The following is a 19,059-nucleotide window of genomic DNA, read 5'->3' as shown; positions in this document are numbered from 1 at the left end:
ATGCAAGTTAAAAGTCTTTTAATTGATTAATGCCATTATTCACGTAGTTTACATTTTAAACCTCTTCCTTCCAGATGGGCTGTAATTTATTTAGATTGTTTGAAGAAATGAACAGCAACAGGCCTCCCCTCCCAATTTCTACTACCCTGTCCTCAAATCGTGCATCTACCCAAATAGATCTCCCTCTGTCCCCAGTTGTATCTGTGCTCTGTGGCAGAAACAAAGGCAGACATGTCTAAACTGTTGTTTGTGCAGGAAGTGAAGTTAACGATGCAAACTTCATCCTTCTTGTGGAAAGGAGGGGTGACTCATTTACCCAAGTACCTTTTGGTTGTAAACATTAGGGCCCCACAAGGTATCAGTTTCCGTTTATGAAGGAGTAAAAAAAAGCATCTTTGTCAGTATCCCATTATACTACAGTCTTTTTTGCAATAAGTTTAAACTAAGTTTTCCCATCATAACAGAGGACAACATAAAAATTAGGCCACTCAAGGATATCCCATGAACTCCATTTTGCCACTAAATTCCCTGCAATCTATTTTCTCGCGTTCCTAGTTCTCAACCCCAATCCTCCCATTACGCACTTATATTCTAGATAATGTTGTGCTTAAATAACCTCAGACCTTTGCGATGGGAGGAAATTGGAGCAGCAGCAGGGACCCCACCCCCTCCAACAAGGTGCTGTGCCATTTCGGCCGTGTCACTAGCAGGTGCTGTGTCACTAGTGTCTAGATTGATGCAGACTAGCGATTCTCCCCTGCCATCGGCACAGGTAAGTCCCACACATCTGTCAGCACCACCCCCCCCCTCCGACGATGGGTACATTTTTAGTCAACAGCACCCCCTCTAACATTCGTTCTGGCGCAGTCCCTGTGGAGCACATAAGCAGAATGAGTCCCCTGCACTTTAGTTCATTCCAGCAGAGGAAAATGGAACTATCTGCTCCATCAAGGTAAATAAAACATCTGTAAAATGTTGGAGGTTTGTGCAGGACACAAATGTGCTGGAGAAATTCAGCAGGTCCTGTAACATCTGTAGAAAGCAACAGGGTGGCTCAGCTCAGGTCTGAGCCTTTCTTCGAGCACAACATGCCGATTTTCTCCAGCACTTTTGCGATCCTTCTGTTACATCATTGCGCAAATCCCAGAGGACTGCTTGAGCAGAGTTGGAATTTAGTGCCTTTCACAAACACAGGATATCACAGCACAGATCCAATGAAATACTTTGAGAAGGAGTGACTAATGCAACAAATGACTAATGCAGTGACTAATGCTTTATGCTGCGTGTCCTGGATGTCGGCAAGCACAAGTTTGGGACAAACTCAATGAACTGCAAATACATTAATCTTTTTTCAATACAGGGACAAGCAGATATCAAAATGATCTCCAATTTCTTCCCTGAAATGGATTCAAATTTGAGTCGTTCCCCCCCCCCCCCGAAGTGGCTGTTTCTTTTGCAACAGAGAAACTCAGGTTAAATATAAGATCCTCCAGTGTAAATGATCCTCTTCTGCAGCTGTAGAGATCCACCATCTCCCAGTACGGCACTTAATTCCATTACTGGACAGCAACAAGATTTTGCAGCATTTATAGCTTCCAAGCTCCCGCAAGAATGGACACAGCAAGCGGATCTGTTTAAAGCCTCATGGAATGGCTGAAAGAGCAGCATTGGTCATGTGCCATTTCATAAAAATAACCAACTCTTAAGTGTTTCAGATCAATTGCAAATTATGGACAGAGAACATAACAGGAAGAGGAAGGATGAAAGCATTGTTATCTCTAGATGAAGCAACAGGAAGGGATGAGTGAGGGACAGGATATAAAATCATACCAAGTGATGGATTGGTATCATTTTCCTCATGGACTGACTTTGGCTGTACTGATGTTAAATGCTTGACATGTACATATGGAAAACACTTGCAAGACAGGGAAGGGAAAACCTCCTGATGATTAAGAGAAATTCCCAATGGACGAGTAGATAACAGACAGCAGCCATGTCGCTTGTCGTGAACAGCTCCCCAGTGGTTAGGAATGGGTAATGATGGTAACCTGGGCCCAACAGCAGATGACACACCATCCTTACAGAATGGTTGATTTGCTTCAGGACATGAGGGAGAACATCAAGACAACTGCAGTGATTGGGGAGGGGGTAACGGTGGAAAGAGAGGGTCAGAGGGTGGATATGAGATTTTAATAGTTTATTGCAATACTATGGTAACAGCTTCTCGGCAGCTTCCACTAACGACTTTGCTTCCCAGCCTTTCCTGTGGTGTTGCATCCAACTTCTGAAATACAGGTGGAATGTAGCTAAGGGTGCAGGGAGTGTGAGTGGATGCACAAGTTGTCCATAAGAAGCATACATACATGAGGGAGTTTGTGCGGATGAATGAAGCAGACATACCCTGATGACAGTATTAAGCTCTGGGGCAGTCACCTGCTTCGCACGCTCTATAGCCTGAACCACTTGCTGTTGATGCTGCAAAAAACACAAAGGCAGAAATGTGATCGGGCCGCAGACTGTCAAAACATGGCCTTTTTTTTTACTCACAGAGAGAGCGAGTTACCAGTCAGCATTTTATAACATTCAGGCACTCAAAACTGAACTCGAGCTCCACATCACTGATGGATCTTTATTGATGTTGCCATTTTAACAGTCAGTCAAACAGTCAGAATTAAGACGTAGTTACCTCCTGAGATAAGAAAGGGATGACTTGAGCACAGATTCCATTCAATCTTTTGACAATTTCAGCCTACAACAGAAAAAGGAAATATTCAGCTTTCACTTTTATGTTGCACACCAATTGACTTTTGTAACAAGTCACAACTTGTAGATTAAAGAAAAATGAAGTGTTCTGCTCTACCCCAATAAAGTTCCCGCCAGGCGAGAAGTAATACATCAACTCCAGCGATAGCCTTAATAGCAGGAAGCACATCAAAAGAAGCTTCCATTACATCTTCAGATATAAAATGACATGACATAAGGAAACGTTACGATGAACAGAGAGAGAGTACACAAGAGAGAGCAGCAAGTGGTTCACTACAACAGCAAGATGACCTTGTAACCCATATGTAGCATGGATCAACTAGCAAACCATTTAAAAGTACCAAGATAGAGAGCTGTCAAACTTCAACTCCACCACCATCAACTCAGCCCTTTCCTGCATCTCCATTTCCTGCTCATCTGCCCTGGCCTCCCCTGCCCACAGATACAACAAAACCAGGATTCCCCTTATCCTCACCTACCACCCCAACAGCCTCTGCATCCAACATATTTTTTGAAAAACATCCAATAAATTACTCCATAATTTCCATCACCTTCAACATGATCCCACAACTAGACATCTTCCGCTCTCCTCCCCTCTCCACCTTCCATAGGGACCACTCCCTCTGTGACACCCCCATCCATCTACTCATCCCTCTCCATTAATCACCTCCTCGGCACCTGGCCCTGAGGCCGCAGGACACACTAGCACCCACACCTTCTCCCTCACCACCATTTGGGCCCCCAAACAGTCCTTCCAAGAGAAGCAATGCTTCACTTGTGAATCTGTGAGAGTCATCTACTGTGTCCGGCACTCCAGACGTAGCCTCCTCTACATCGGAGGACTGGACGCAGACTGGGAGATCACTTTGCTGAGCACCCTTGCTCCACCCGCATCAATCACCGGGATCTCCTAGTGGCCACCCATGTCAATTCTGTACCCCATTCCCATGCTGACATGTCTGTCCATGGACTCAAGCACTTTCAAACCAAGGCCACCCGTAAATTGGAGGAGCAGCAACTAATTTTTCATCTGGGCCCTCTCCAAACTGGATGGCATCAACAGCGACTTCTCCAGTTTCTGCTAGCCTATTCTCCCTCTCATCCTCATCTCTCTGTCTTCTATCCTCCAGCTCTCCACCCCTTTCCCTCTCCATTCACAGAGTCATCCCCTTTTCCCGTTTGCTTGTGAGCCTTCCCTCCCTTATCCACCCATTATCGCCCATCTGTCAGCCTGTGCTCCTCCCTCCTCCACAAACCTCCCTGCCCAAACTTCCCTCTCCACACCCCCACCATTCTGTTTGGGCGCCTACCTAGATTTTGCTCATACCTTGATGAAGGGCTCAAGCCTGAAATCTTGGTTATCTTTGACATATAAAGTGCACTATTTGACCTGTTTCTCCATTGTTGTGTTTCAACTTCAATCGTGTTTCACTCTGCATATATTGCTTCACACTACCCACAGTATTATACAGAACTAGGATTTTACAGTTGGAAGCATGAGCAAGGTTTATCCACCCACAGAGAACCCCATTCCATCCTGCCCAAAGCATGCAGAATTAGATGCTCTCCTGAACATTAGAAGGGGTAATACATAGGCTCCAGACCTGGATGTATAATCATTTGGGCAAAAGGGGAATATAGGCTAGTTAATTAAAAAAAAAGTCCAGGTCAAATCTCCCACTAAACTCCAGCACAAACTTAACAGGAATAACCCAGTAGTGTGAAGAGCAGTAGGAATTTTATATCATCTGATGCAGTCGTTTTGAAACTCTGTATCGGAAACACATAGCCCCTTTCAAACTTACAAGTGGTCACAATCGGCCTAAACAGGTCCAGTGTGGAATGAAAATCGTCTCAACACCATCAGGCAAGTGTAAATGGGCAACTGCATTCTACGACAGAAATGAACCAAGATTTTGCACGAGTGCAGGAACGTGAAGGAAGATTAAAATGAGGATATAAACTTTGCAGTGGAGAGAGGAAATAAATGGCTTTAAATATCAATAGTGGACATTTTTTTTTTTAAAAACAGCGTGGGAAAGTTGGTAGCGCTATAGTGCACAATTTATAAAGACTGTGGGGAAAAAATGATGGCGGACCTGCCTCTAGAATGCCGTGCGGCAGAGAAGGGGTTGTATGCATGGAGCACTCATGGAGTAGTTTCTCTGCTGCTCAGCATTTTGGGAGGGAAGGTCTGGCATCACCTTTTTCCATGGTATTTGCACTATAGCGCTACCAACTTCCCCACGATGTTTAAAAATTGTCCACTATTGCTGTTTATTGTTAGCATTGTTCCACGGTCCCTTATAAAGGTTTATCTAGGTCCACACAACAACAGGGGCTAAAGGGATCATACGGTGCTGTACGTAAAGCATAATAATCTTATAATTAGGCATGATTAATTTTGTTCAAATATGAGATCATAATACTTTGATCAAGATTTAGGGCAGGTCCACCATCGCTCGATGCATTAAAACATCACCGGTAGAACAGAACTAACCCCGGAGATGGCTCCTTGCAAGTGCGAACACATGCAGTGCCCCATTGAAGAGTGGTCAAGTGTGAACAGCAAAAACGCCATTCCTATCCCAGGACACTGAGCGGCCGATTTAGTGGGCTGCAAGTGTAAAAGGGGCTACAGTCAAAAGGTATACATTGAGAAGAAAAAAGGCAAGTCTAACCCACTAAATGTTTTCCTCATGTACATCCTGTGTGCATCTCTGAAAATCTCATCACAAATTGCTCCCAGAGCTCCTGGCAGAGCTTTAAACACCAGTACTTCACCCTACTGCTAGATCTTTTACAAAGCGCTCTCCAGGGACAAACCATATTGGAAAGGACAAAATCTATTCAGATAATTGTGCAGTTGGGAATTTTTTTAGCAGCTCAAATTGATGTGACCCAAACTCTGCAGGACGGTACAATTCACTCAAATTCTAGCAATGCCAAGCAAATAAACAGCAAGAAAATATTAAACTAAGCCTTTTTAAACCATGATTTTAGCTGCAGTATTCAATTACATTATTTGACAAAAAACACCTCTGGACCTTCACAAAGACACCAAAATATAACCATTCATTACCTAAAATAAATGTCAGATCAGAAAATCAAAGATTCCACTGAAAATAAATCCCACAAGGCTGGAGCTAGTAGTCAACCAGAAGATCCAATTCATTGATCTGGGCCTCTCTCATGGATGTTTATTCCACACATTGATGCTACCCATGGGCTCGGAATGACTTGAAGCATTTCCAAAGAAGGGACCAACTCTCCAAATACATCATGGAGTTGTTGACCAATGATAGAATTAATTGCAAACAAACAATCTGCTGCTATTAAGTGGGCAGGGAAATCAAAGCAGAAAAATAAATTCCTCGAGAACAAGAAGATCTAAAATGTGTGCTCCACCCAGTTATGCAGAAACATCTTGTTTACAAACGGAGAAATGTGGAAACAGGAATCTTCCAATCGACCCTATTCCACCATTCAACACAGCCAATCAATCCACCTCAGTCCCCTGCTCCAACTTCTACCCTCCACCTCAATGTCCCTTGATCCCTCAAGCAAGAAGAAATATATCCAGGTTCATCCAATACCTGTATTGCCACACCTACAATTCAATAACGAAGCTGTGAAATGCAAGATCTAACAAGAGAAATATAACATAAACCATACAGATTTATCATGACAAGCCATATTATCAGTGGTTAACAGCAGGTCACAGAACCATACTCTAGACCAGCCATTCTGAATGCGAGCCCTATGTCCCCTCTGGGGGCGCCACAACACATTTAAGTAAAAGCCTTGTTTTCTTTTCACCTCACGCAATATAAATATTTTTATGTAGTCAGTAGGAGAAAATTAGAGAAGAAATCAAAACTTGACTGCTTCACAGGGAAAGGAGGACCACAGCCAAAAACCGATTCAGAATGGCTGATATAAACCAAAGCAAAAGCAAAACTCCTCTGAAATGCAATAAACATCAAATAATTTTCTCTCCCACCCACAGAAAAGGTGGGAAGTTTAATTTAAAACAAACAAACTGATGCAGGTGATCAAATGTATTAGACATCAATGTGCAAGTGTGGCTCAAGGCACAGCTGGTTGAGAACATATTCACTCACTCTCTCACACACACACACACACACACACACACACACAGGTCCAGGTCTTTGGAGAATACAGCGCAGTTTATTAAAGTCAGTCCACTTTAGAATTCTGCTGTGATCAGCAAGGAAATAAATTAGGACGGCAGACTAATTGATGCTTCTATATTATTAATGAAGTTGCTCGCAAGAAACTGGAATTTTCTAAAAGATTCTTCTTCCATAGCATTGTGCAACTACAACTGTGCGATTCCCTCTTCGATTAAAAACAAAATCAGCCTCTTACCATATTTCATTTTTTTTTTTTAAATGCCAAAAACACTGCCTGGTAGTCAAACCACAAGAAACCATTCATTTATTCTGAATTGATGTCAGAAATGAAGCTATTTTGACTTTGTCACAATCTTAAACGGCTACTCAAAAGGGATACAAGAAACCTTCAACTTGTTTCACTGACTACAGGTAAACCATTCCCAATTATCTTAACAATAATTAATTGATGTTGTACCCAGCTATCATTCCCTCTCTCTGTAAATCAAATTTCAACCAGAAAAATCTCATCTTCTATCCATTCAGTCACTCAGTGTGGTGGTCTTCGACGCATCAGATTTTCCAGATGGTCTTTGGTTATGAGATGAGAATCATCTCCAATTTACCTCATTGAAATCTTTCATTATCTAGATTTCCCTAGTTTGACTGGTCTCGTCTTTCAAATGATGCTCAAACAAATTAGAAAGACCACAAGCCATATGATCAAGTTCAAAATCTAAAGTCGACAGGGCACACTGAAAACCACATGGGTTAGAGCAATGCCAAGTACTGGGTGACTGTACAGCCAGCCATGTCTGTCGAGCATCGTGCGAGGTGGAGACTGGGAGAAGCTATCTACCAGTTAAAGTATTTGCAAACACATCGATCATTGTCATCTAAATTGGTTGTGGAACTTTGGTGTGGGTAAAGATTGCATTTTTAGTGATGCCTGAAAACTAGGAAATGCATGACCAGTAAATTTATACCTCCATTCTATGACTTTGACCACATTGCAACAGACAAGCATCCAATGCTTTTCTGAATGTTGCACATGGTGTTATATTCAATTCTACCTGCATATATAATAACATGTTTACTGTCATACACCCAAATACTATGTACGTGTACCAAAATTCTGACAGTGGATGCAAAAGATCTTGTGCATCACATTCTCCAAGCCAATGAAACGTCAGATACAATGATCTACTCTCCGTTGGAGTAAGTTTGTTGCCATGCTTGCAAGTTACAAATGTGAGGAGATGCCATCAATTCTCCATTGACTTTCCAAGGCCATTGGCTTTCCAATTACTAAGACCCAGAAAAAAAAAACATTTTAAGTTGCATTAAAAGTAAAACTCAAAGTTTAAAACAATTAAAAGGGGAACTCAACTTAAAACATATTTGAGGAATACAACTGACATTTATACAGCAGACCACTTAAATTATAAAAATGTTCATGCTCCCAGTCAACAACAAACTGGATACAACATCATGATTTCCATGTTGTACAGGATGTTCTTTATAAGAAATTAAAGTATGAGATGTATATAAAAACTTTAAAAGCTCACTTCCATTTAATTTTTAACGTGATTTTACATTATGATTCAGTGATACTGGGTATCAGTTTATTGTCAACTCCAGGACTTGGTCCTCACCAATATTTTAAACAGAGTTTCAGACTTTGTTTGGATGACTTGTGCATCGAGAGTCAGACACACTTTTCTACACCACTAAAATATCCCATTGCACCACAAACGATTCTTCGTAGATTAATTTTCTCTATTCTGAATTGCTTTAGAAACTTTGGTTCATCGCTTCCCATCACAAACATAAAATAACCTTTATTTTCTACTTCACAGATTTGGTTTTTAAGGCATTCGAATAAGCTGACCAATGAAGAACTTCTACCCCACCCTTTGCCAATGGATGATCTACCATAAGCAAGTATTAGCATGCCAAATCTTTTCCCGTTGCCAGTTTGCTTTGTCTCTGCAAGGAGTTTGAACGTTCTCTAGCGTCCACAATGATTTCCTCTGGGAAATCCTTGCACCCTTCAAAATGTACAGAAGTTGTAGGTTAATTGGGGTATTGGGGTGACAAGAGGTCGTGGGTAGGAAGGACCTGCTACTGTGCTGTATCAATAAATTAATTATCAACCAGATCTCTGTTCTCTTATTTTCCCAATTTTTCTCCAAGATTAGAACACGTGATTTTATTTTTAAATTTTTTTTGTACTCAGATTGCAAAAGCAAAATGCAAAGAATCCGTTGAAATATTGTTAGTGTGCCATTTCAAAATTAAGTTCATGACAAGGAAGAACAGATTCTAATCAAAAATAATCCAAAACAAGTGTTCTTTTTAAAAAAAATGACATACTAATATGTCTTTTTGCATAGTAAATCCCCCAAGGGTTTCAGAGAAGCAGAAGCTAACCTAACTGACAAGCGGCTGCACGCAGTGGGTTACTATTTGAAATGTGCTGCCTGAGAACATGTTGGATGCAAATTGAGTAACAACTAAAAGGGAACTGGATAAATACTTGAGACAAAAATAAAATGCAAGGCTATGCAGAAACGGGAGTGGCACTAATTGGCTAATTCCATCTCCACAACGGTCTCAGGCTTGACAGGTTGCATGTCCTCCTTCTGTGCTACATAATTTCTGTTTCTGGAAGGAAGCGAATTAATTGAGATGATTATTCATTTGTGAACTCAGTGTCATTACAAGGGCATTAATTATTATTCATGCACACATGTCCCAGAGAAGATGGTGGCAAGCTGCTGTGGTTGGAGGAGTGAAGAGGGAGAGCATTTTGGGATTTTGTACAGGGAAGATTAGGGCTAAGTGATCATCATACCTTGGTGAAGGGCTCAAGCCTGAAACGTTGGTTATGTATCTTTGTCTTTGCTATACACCGTTTGACCCGCTGAGGTTCTCCAGCTTTGTGATTTCATTTCAATCACGGTGTCTGCAGACTTCTGTGTTTAACTTTAAGGATACATGACTCGTTCCATGTCAGGATGAGTAAGACTTGGGAAGAAACTTACAGTGGCAGCATTTCTATGAGGCTGTTGCTCTTTCCCTTCCAGTTCACAGAGTTGACAAGTTGGGGAAGATCTTGTGGTAAAGACTTGTGAAATTTCAACCCAGTCTCTTCTTGGTGTTCAGGAGCGAGTGAAGGATCAAACCATTAGGTGATGATTGAGATGTTAAAACACAGGTGAGAAATTTTTCTGTGACATTGATCTGATTCACCGGAGAGGGCACTGGAAATGACCGAAAATAACCTGGAATCTAACCTTTTGTTTCTGTTGTTTTATCCTAAACACAGCAATTCCAGCCAACTCCACATAAGAGTTCCAAAGCACAGAAACTCCAAAAGTGCATGGAGAGGATGCAGACCCTCCAGAGGGAAAGTATTCCCCATTGACTGGTATAGATCAAATTTAATCCTGGAATTGAAGTTACAAGGGACTAATTAAGATTATAGCAAGACAGGTTTGTTTCAAATCTAAATTCATAAATGACTTTAATCGACCTCCCCAGAATAAAAGGCAAGAACTAGGAGAAGGGGATTAAAAAGTTACATTATGAGGTGACACGCATTAGGTTAGAGCTGATGGGGATCCAGTGAAATATTTAGGGACAGCAAATCCATCTCCTCTGGTGGGACAGCTCAGTAGAGTGATGATGGAACGCATATTGAGAGAGCTGGAAAAGTGGAACTGAGGGAAAATAATCTAAGTGGCAGAACATGCATCAAGGGGCAAATGGCCCATTCTAGTTTCTATTCATCATGAAATCTGGAACCTCCTTAAATGTAAAAATCTCCAGGGGTGGAAATGAAAACCGAGGCTGACAGATATTCATTTAAAATTACATAACACCATCATCTATCTTTCAATCACTTGAAGTGGACTAAAATTTAGGGCAACATGGTTAGTGTGGCAGCAATTACAGTGCCAGTGACCAAAATTCAAATCTGGCGCTATCTGTAAGGAGTTGTACCTTCTTCCCACGTCTGCATGGGCTTCCTCAGGGGACTTTAGTTTCCTCCCACCCTCCAAAGTATGTAGGGTTGTAGGTTAAGTGGAGTATTTGGGTGGCACTGGCTCGTGGGCCGGAAGGGCTTGTAACTGTGCTGTATAAATTTAAAACAGTTGATTTCTTTGCCTGAAGGGCATTAATCGGCCAAATATATTATATAATAGACAGGCACAAAGGGCTGAATGGAACACTCCTGTTCCCATGTTCTTGTACTTGTCATTTGGTGAAGAACTTGGAATTAATTTCCCGGTGAGTTACTGAAGCCTAATCATCTGGAACCAATCAAAATGAAGTATGGGTTTGTTGAGGGAAACACAAAAGTCTGCAGACACTGTGAATATAGTAAAGAACTAATGCTGGAGAAACTTGCAGCGTCCATAGTAGGTGAAGATATATTACTGCTGCTTCGGGCCTGAGCCCTTCTTCCATTTTACATGATGGAATGGTTTGGAGACACACAGGACAAAACCCTTCAGTGTCGATAAGGGATTCCAGTCTGAAACCTCGACAATTCTTTTTCTCCTACTGATGCTTCTCAGCTTGTGGAGTTTCCCCAGCAGATTGTTTCTGCCTCGATAAATCAATGGAGTTCATGCTAATCACCAGCCCTGGTGCTTGTCCATTCCCTTTTGGCAGAGCATCTTTGAGAGATGCAGGAAAGTTGCCACTGGGCTGAGTTTGCCTCCTTCCTCTCAAGGGCAACTCATGTAACAAACTCTGCCGAGATGCATCAGATGCTGCCAAGCAGGAAAAGTTTGGCTGAGCCTTGGTACCCACTTGCCGCTCATAACAGATGGAGAATCATGACCAGATGCTTGCAACACCCACATTCCCCACCCACCAAATCCTGGTTGACTTGTTGCGCCTGCATCAACAGAACAGTTCCACTTCACTGGCATGTTCTAAATCAGCATTTAATTGGGAAAAGAACACGAATGGTTGAAACAGGAATGCAGCACTCCAAGGGTTAATGCTCGACTTCCACGAGCTGCTTGCTAATAACAGAGCAAGCAGAACAAAGAGCAGAGATTACAGGCAGATTAAGAGATCGGAATAATGGCCTGAAGACAGTTATTTGTTGAAGCGTCTTAATTTTATTTAGATACTTGGAAACTGGACCGATCTGACCACAGTTGCCAGGACAACGAGAGCAGAGACCGCAAATTGCTTTGCTAATCGCACCACTTATTTTGCAGACAGGCTCTGAATTGCTGCTGTAGCCAGGGCATCAGGACCTGATTGAATTAGCAGTTCCCTCAGTGATAATATGCTTTACTAAATCTCATTGATCTTCCACGATAGGCAGTAAGGATGTAATGATTACAGCCTTCTTGTAAACGATTAATCATGAGGGGTGATAGACTGGCGCGAACATTTGCTCGTGCATTCGACCCCTGGAATAAATGGGCACACATCTCTTCTTCCCTCTACACCCCCCTCCGCGTGGAAAAATACAGATTCTTTTTTTTGCCGTCTCAATTCATTGGCCCCAATTCCTAAATTTGAAGGAACTGATTGCCAGCACTATTGACAGCCATTTCGAGCACCACTGGGTGTTTTTCTTTTATGAATATATAAAGGGAGTACATGGCAGACTCTGGAGGCCAAGGCCTCTCAGTGACAACACCACTGACAGTTTGAGGAGGCTTTTAATACTGCAGCCCAGATCGAAGGTCAATATTGCCCTTACTCCCTGGAGTGTACTTGCATTGTGTTCAGCATGTGACAACAAACCAAGCATGAAGGGTCTTTCAAACCAGGGGAAAGCTGCCTAGCAACTGTTATAAATGTGAGTACTTTCTAACTTACAAACTAGAAAATCCCACAGACTATATTCATTTACCCTTCCAATTAGCACCAATGACTGCTACTCACAACCACCTCCCCCACTCTGCCTGTTAGTCTTGCTGGTTGATCGTGGAGTACAGTTTCACAAGCAGCTGGACTCAGTCCAAGTGACCATAAGACACAGGAGCACAAATAGGCCATTCAGCCCATCGAGTCTGCCCAACCATTCAATCATGAGGAGATCCTTTTTCCCACTCCCTGGCCTTCTCCTCATAACCTTTGATACCCTGGCTATGGCTAAACAAGATGCTATCAATCTCTGCCTTAAATACATCCAATGTCCTGGCCTCCACAACAGTCTGTGACAACAAATTCCACAGATTTACGACCCTCGGCAAATCTCAGTCCTGAGTGGACACCCTTCAATCCTGAAGTTGTGCCCTCTTGTCCTACTCTCCCAGCATGGGAAACAACCTTTCAACATCCTCTCTGTCCACACCTTCCAACATTTGAAACATTGCAATGAGATTTCCCCCCCCCCCCCCACCATATTCTCCTAAATTCCAATGAATAGAGGCCAAGAGCTGTCAAACCCTCCTCCTCCTCCTAAGATACCCCCTTCATTCCTAGAATCATCCTAGTGAACCTCCTTTGAACCATCTCCAACTTCAGCATGTAGCTTCTTAAATGAGGAGCCCAAAACTACTCACAACCGTCCAAGGGAGGTCTCACCAATGCCTTATGGAACCTCAACATCCCTGCTCTTGTTCTCTATTCATCTTGAAGTGAATGCCAGCATTCTATTTGCCCTCTTCACCTACCTTCAGGCGATCCTGCACGAGGGCTTCCAGGCCCCTTTGCAACTGGGTCGTTTAAATTTTCTCCCCATTAAAAAAAAGGCTTTATTTTTTCTCGACTAAAGCGCACGACCGTCGACTTTCCGATGTTTTATTCCATTTCATCCCGCAAGCACTAGCCCAGGGAATGGTCGCTACCGGTCCATGCAAGAAACCAGAATATCCGGAACTGCGCTCCACTCCAGCTGGACCTCCTTGGACTTGGCGAGATTTTCCTATCTTTTGCTAATGGCCACTTTTGCCCGAAAAAGAAACTGGATAATTCCCGGGATACAAGAGTGCTTTGGCTTCTCCTCATTCGTAAAGAGAAAGCACACAACTCCAATTGCCTCTTGCTTAGCAGAAGGTTATTGGATCTATTGCAGTAACCCTAATTGCTTTCCTTCTTGAATTCAGACTGAGACTCTGAACAAGTCTCTTCTCACTTCATCTTATGCTGTTGGCACATTCCTGCTCCTTCATGTTTGCATCGAGTTTTGCTGAGGTGCCAAGGCTAATAAAAAAAACCCTGTTGTGGCTGCAGGCAAGACCTGCTAACACATCAGGGTAGCAATCAAGTTTCCTTTTCAAACTCAGCTTTTCACTGCCTCACACAGATGAGCCCCTGGGGCTATAGACAGAGCATTATTGAAGTAGGCTTGACTGCACTGGCCTTCAGCTCATTTGTTTTAATCTCTCTAGGCTGGTTTTCGTTTAATAGTGTTAGAGCACACTTACGTCAGCAAAACCACTTAGCTTCACAGTGTGTTCTGATTTTTCTGCATTGAGCCCTTGGGGTTGGAGGGATAGAGTTGGTGCAGGATGAAAATAGACTCAAAATGCCCGTGTTCCATCAGTTGCAGTTGGGATGTATTACAGAGTACAATCCCATAAAAAAATATTAACTAGACGCCAGTTAATCCCATTTGGATTACTTGGTTCCTGCTCTGATCGCATTGCCAATCTGGGAGTTATCCAGATTTGATCTAGAATGTCAAGCAACTTATTAAAATTCTCTGGGGTTCTGGAATGGAGCCTAAAATTTGCATGTACACTTCCAATGTTAGGTCTGCAGCCAATTGGTTGGAACTGATGCACATTAGGGAATTGTGTGCAAGTTAACTGAAGCCTGGGAAATGAAAGATCCCTGGGTGAACATCCTGGAAAAGTCTCCAGGCACAGAGGTTGTCTGGCAAGGCCTTGGTCAACAAAGCTCTGACTCTGCTCCACTCCAAATGGACCATCTGGGTTACACAGGTTTTTGTTTTGGCAAAGAATTTAAAAAGTAAGAAATAAAAACAAAAATTGCCCCTCACTGACAGGAACCAACTCACAGAGTATTTGAGTGGTCAACACTGAGCTTAAACTGAAGAGTTCCAGCTCAGAATCCCATTGTTTTCTTTCTCTCACGGATGCTGCTTGACCCGCCAAGTTCCTCCAGCAGATTCCAGCATTTGCAGTCTCCTGTGTTTCTCCGGCATCTGAGTCTTTCAACTTGCAGTCAATTGTTATCAGCTAGACTGAATCCAAAGGTCTGACCATCAATAGTCATTAACTTAGTGCTGTGTTCTTTGAAAGCCCTAATTAGTCAAACACTAGTTTAACCCAGTTTTTTTTCCTTGGGTGCCTTAAATTAATTTCTTTCTACTATACTGACTTTAAAAAAAACTCACAGCACGGTAGAGAAGGCAATTCTGGCCATTTAAAACCGTGCTGCCTAATTACACACAAATTAACCTCCAACCCCATACGCTTTGAAGGGTGCAAGGAAACCGAAGCCCCAGAGGCAACTCTTGCAGATATGGTGCAAATGTATGAACTCCTGACAGTGAGTGCCAGATTTGAACCCGAACTGCTGGCACATTAATAGCATTGCACTAACCGTTAAGCTAACCGCATTATGACTGGAAGCAGATTTTCCCCACATCGGATTTAACTTTATTCTTCTGAAAATGAAACCAATTTTCCTGCATCTCCACATAAATGGAGTTGCTCATCCTTCGGACTATTTGCATTTGCACAAATGCTACTTGCGCCTTTCATATGTGTGTTCAGATCCATGGTTTATACGGGAGTTTATACTGTACTCATCATTAACATGTAAATAAAGAAAAGTAAACAAACTGACTGTGCAATGTAGAGAGAAAAAAATCAATGAAGTGGACAAGTAAGAATCCTTAAATGAACCCGATTGAGTTTGCAAACCAATAACAAATGTAAACAAACTGTGCAATGCAGAGAGAATAAAACGAATCATTAAAGTTCTCAAGTAAGAGTCCTTAAATGATTGAGTTTGTTGTTGAGGAGTCTGATGGTGGAGGGGTAGCAGCTGTCCTTGAACCTGGTTGTGCAAGTCTATACCTCTTTCCTGGTGGCAGCAGCGAGAATAGAGCCTGTGCTGGGTGGTGTGGGTCTTTGAACTTTGCTGCTGCTCAAGAAAAGGGAAGTGTAACTGATGAGGATGCACTTCTGGCAGCTAGCATGGATTTGATAGGCCAAATGGTCCCCAAATTGTGCAATAAGAAAGAAGGTAGTCCAGCATATGGTATAATTAGAGATATTCTACTGGGCAAATGGGAAACTATCAACTTGTATCTCTCCTCCCCAGAACCAAGGTCATCATCAATTCAGTTCTTGGATGTCACTCACATGGGGTTTGTTAGAAGCTGAGCTCCAAGCCATGACCACTAAAGCACACAGAGAATGGGACTTTTACGGTGTCCACAAAACCAAGGTCTTCTACCAACCTGGCCTCTTGTCTACAACATAGCCCTCTGAGAATAAGAGGTAACAACAAAATCCTGGAAACATCCACTACTTCTAAGATCTTGGAACCCACTTCTGAGCATGAAATTCACCAATGTCCATTGTATTAGCAGAGCCTTTGGCCATTGAAGATTGTTTGAAAGTTGAGAAATCAAACCTGGCGTAAAATTTATGATCTGCCTGGAGGCAGTGATAGGTTCGAGAATAACACCATCTACAAATTTACTGATGACACCACGGTAGTGGATAGTATAAAGGAAGGGGATGAGTCAGCATAGAGGATGGAATTGAAAACTTGGCTGAATGGTGCACCAACAACAACCTTGCACTGAATGTCACCAAAACAAAGGAGCTGATTGTTGACCAGGAAGGGAAAGCCAGAGGTTTACAATCCAGTGATCATTGGGAGGGAAAAATCAGAGGTAGAGCAAACTTAATTTCTTGGGAGTCACTATCTTAGAGGATCTTTTGAGGACACCACACACTAATGGCATTGCAAAGAAAGCATGTCCGCACCACTACTTCCTCAGGAGTTTGTGGAGGTTTGGTTTGACACCAGAAACCCTGGCAAATTTCTACAGAGGTGTGGTGGAAAGTGCGCTGACTGGCTACATCACTTTCTGGTCTGGGGAGACCAATACCCCTGAATATAAAGCCCTGCAAAAGGTAGTGGACACAGCCCAGGACATCACAGGCAAAGCCCTTCCCACAATCGAGAACATCTACAGGGAATGCTGCCGTCAGAAAGCAGCAACAATCGTCAAGGATCCACACCACCCAGCACATACTCTGTTCTCACTGCTACCATCAGGAAAGAGTTATAGATGTCACAAGACTTGCACCATTAGGTTCAGGAACAGCTGCTACCTCTCCACCAACAGGCTCAACAACAACAAACTCAATTATTTATGGACTCTTACTTGAGAACTTTCATGATTTTTAAAACTCTCTCTGATTTGCAGTTTGTTTAAATTTATCAGTTTACAGTTCTTTATTTGTGTACATGCTGTGTACAGTTTTTACTCAGCCAAAAAGTGGTAATTCTGCATCACCTGCAGAACAAAATAACCTCAGGGTTGTACGTGATGTCACTCTGACAATAAATCTGAACACCCATCAAAATATGATGTTTCGAGCCACACACGAGAGAGGGAGCTATGGAAGCAGCTTGACTCTTCAACAAGACAACCCTTCCAAAAGCAGTAATCAAACAAAATCAGTCGTGATGACATGTTCACTTTGCAGACTCAAAGCAGAATATAGACCAAGACAATGCAAGCAAAAGCAATCCTATGGAAATCAAAGGCTTTATATCGGCAGGTACACAAAGTTTATTTCTCAATGACTCGCCAAGTAGGCACTTCAGTTCCTTAAGTGAGCTCTGTCATTCAAAGAGATCACAGCTAGTCTGTGACCCATTCCAAGAAAATATCAGCCCAACTCTGGCTTTGTAGAATGATCTGTTTAGCTTGCTTGGAAACCAAAATCTCTTTAATCTCAGACACCTAAAGGACAAAGCCAATTACCCTTCCATTATATAATCAATAACCAAGATGTGTGGAGACGGCAACATGAAGCAGCAAGCAATCTTCTCATCGGTCACAAGACAACTTGGCTTCAGTCCCCTCACTGATGCAATAACACTGGAGGCAGTCCAAAGGAAATTCGCTAGGATGAGAGAGTAGTCTAATCAATTGGGGTTGTCTTCTTAGGAGTGACTTTTTTTGGGGGAAGCATGACCATGTGCATTTCTCAGCATAGAAAGAGGGTCTTTGGCCCACCAGGCCCTCACACCAAGCTTGTAGAAGGGCTCAGACACCAAGCACTGGTTATATATCTTTATGGACACTGTAAGACCTGCTGAGCACCTCAGCATTTATGCGTTTTTCACTGTTATCAGATTTATTGTCGGAGAACATACCTGACATCACATCCAACCCTTTTTCCTGCAGGCACCATAGAATTACCACTAATTGGTAGTGCAAACTGTACACTGTGCAACCATGTAAACAAATAAACAGATAACAAATGTAAACAAACTGACTGTGCAATACAGAGAGAACAAAAGAAAATTACTGCATCATGTTAACACCACACAAATCCCACATTGTTCCAAAGTCCCCAATCCCACCCAGATTGTAGCATTCACCTACACAAGTTACAGCGGCCAATTCACTTCCAATCCTGCACTTCCTTTGAAAGTGGGAGGAGAAGCAGAGCACACAGAGGAAACCTACAGTGCCAATGAGAGTGCACTCACCCAATGCAGATGTCAGGATGGATTCTAGAGGGTTGGACCTACCAGCTGTGGCCAATTCTAAATCAGATGCCTATGGTTTGAAGTCCAGCCCTATTGAACTATGCTCAACAGCAACCCTTCTCAACAGAGGTCCTACACTCGGAGGGGGGGGCTCACAGCACATTGAAGTAAAAGCCTTTTCTTTTCACCTCATGCAAATATTGATGTAGTTGGTAGGAGAAAACATAGAACATAAGAGCACCATACTGACTAAGGTTCAGCTATTTTCTTTGACCTGCTAAGGAAGTCAGAGTCTTAACTTCCCTCGATAGCGTGCCAACCTACATATTCCTACCAAAAAAAGCTAAACCCTTTTTAATTTGTAACTCTCCATCTTTCTTTCATCCATGTGCCTGCTAAGAGTCTCTTAAATGCCCTGAAAGTTCCAGCATCCACCAGCACCCCGGCAGGGTATTCTAGACAC

The 19,059-nt window shown here is 42.5% G+C and overlaps 1 protein-coding gene across 2 annotated transcripts in view; it reads right to left on the bottom strand.

The window, feature by feature from the left end:
* LOC138758770 (TLE family member 5-like) overlaps positions 1-19,059 on the bottom strand; it is a 104,474-nt gene that overhangs the window by 10,750 nt on the left and 74,665 nt on the right. For both annotated transcript variants that reach the window (XM_069928141.1, XM_069928140.1), the window contains exons 5-6: positions 2,687-2,749; positions 2,401-2,475 (exon numbers count right to left, since the gene is read on the bottom strand). In XM_069928141.1, the coding sequence (XP_069784242.1) occupies positions 2,401-2,475; positions 2,687-2,749 (138 nt within the window). The remainder of the gene's footprint in view (positions 1-2,400; positions 2,476-2,686; positions 2,750-19,059) is intronic.

Source organism: Narcine bancroftii, chromosome 3, assembly GCF_036971445.1.
Source record: "Narcine bancroftii isolate sNarBan1 chromosome 3, sNarBan1.hap1, whole genome shotgun sequence".
NCBI classification, from domain to species: domain Eukaryota; kingdom Metazoa; phylum Chordata; class Chondrichthyes; order Torpediniformes; family Narcinidae; genus Narcine; species Narcine bancroftii.
This window is presented reverse-complemented; position numbering and strand designations above follow the sequence as displayed.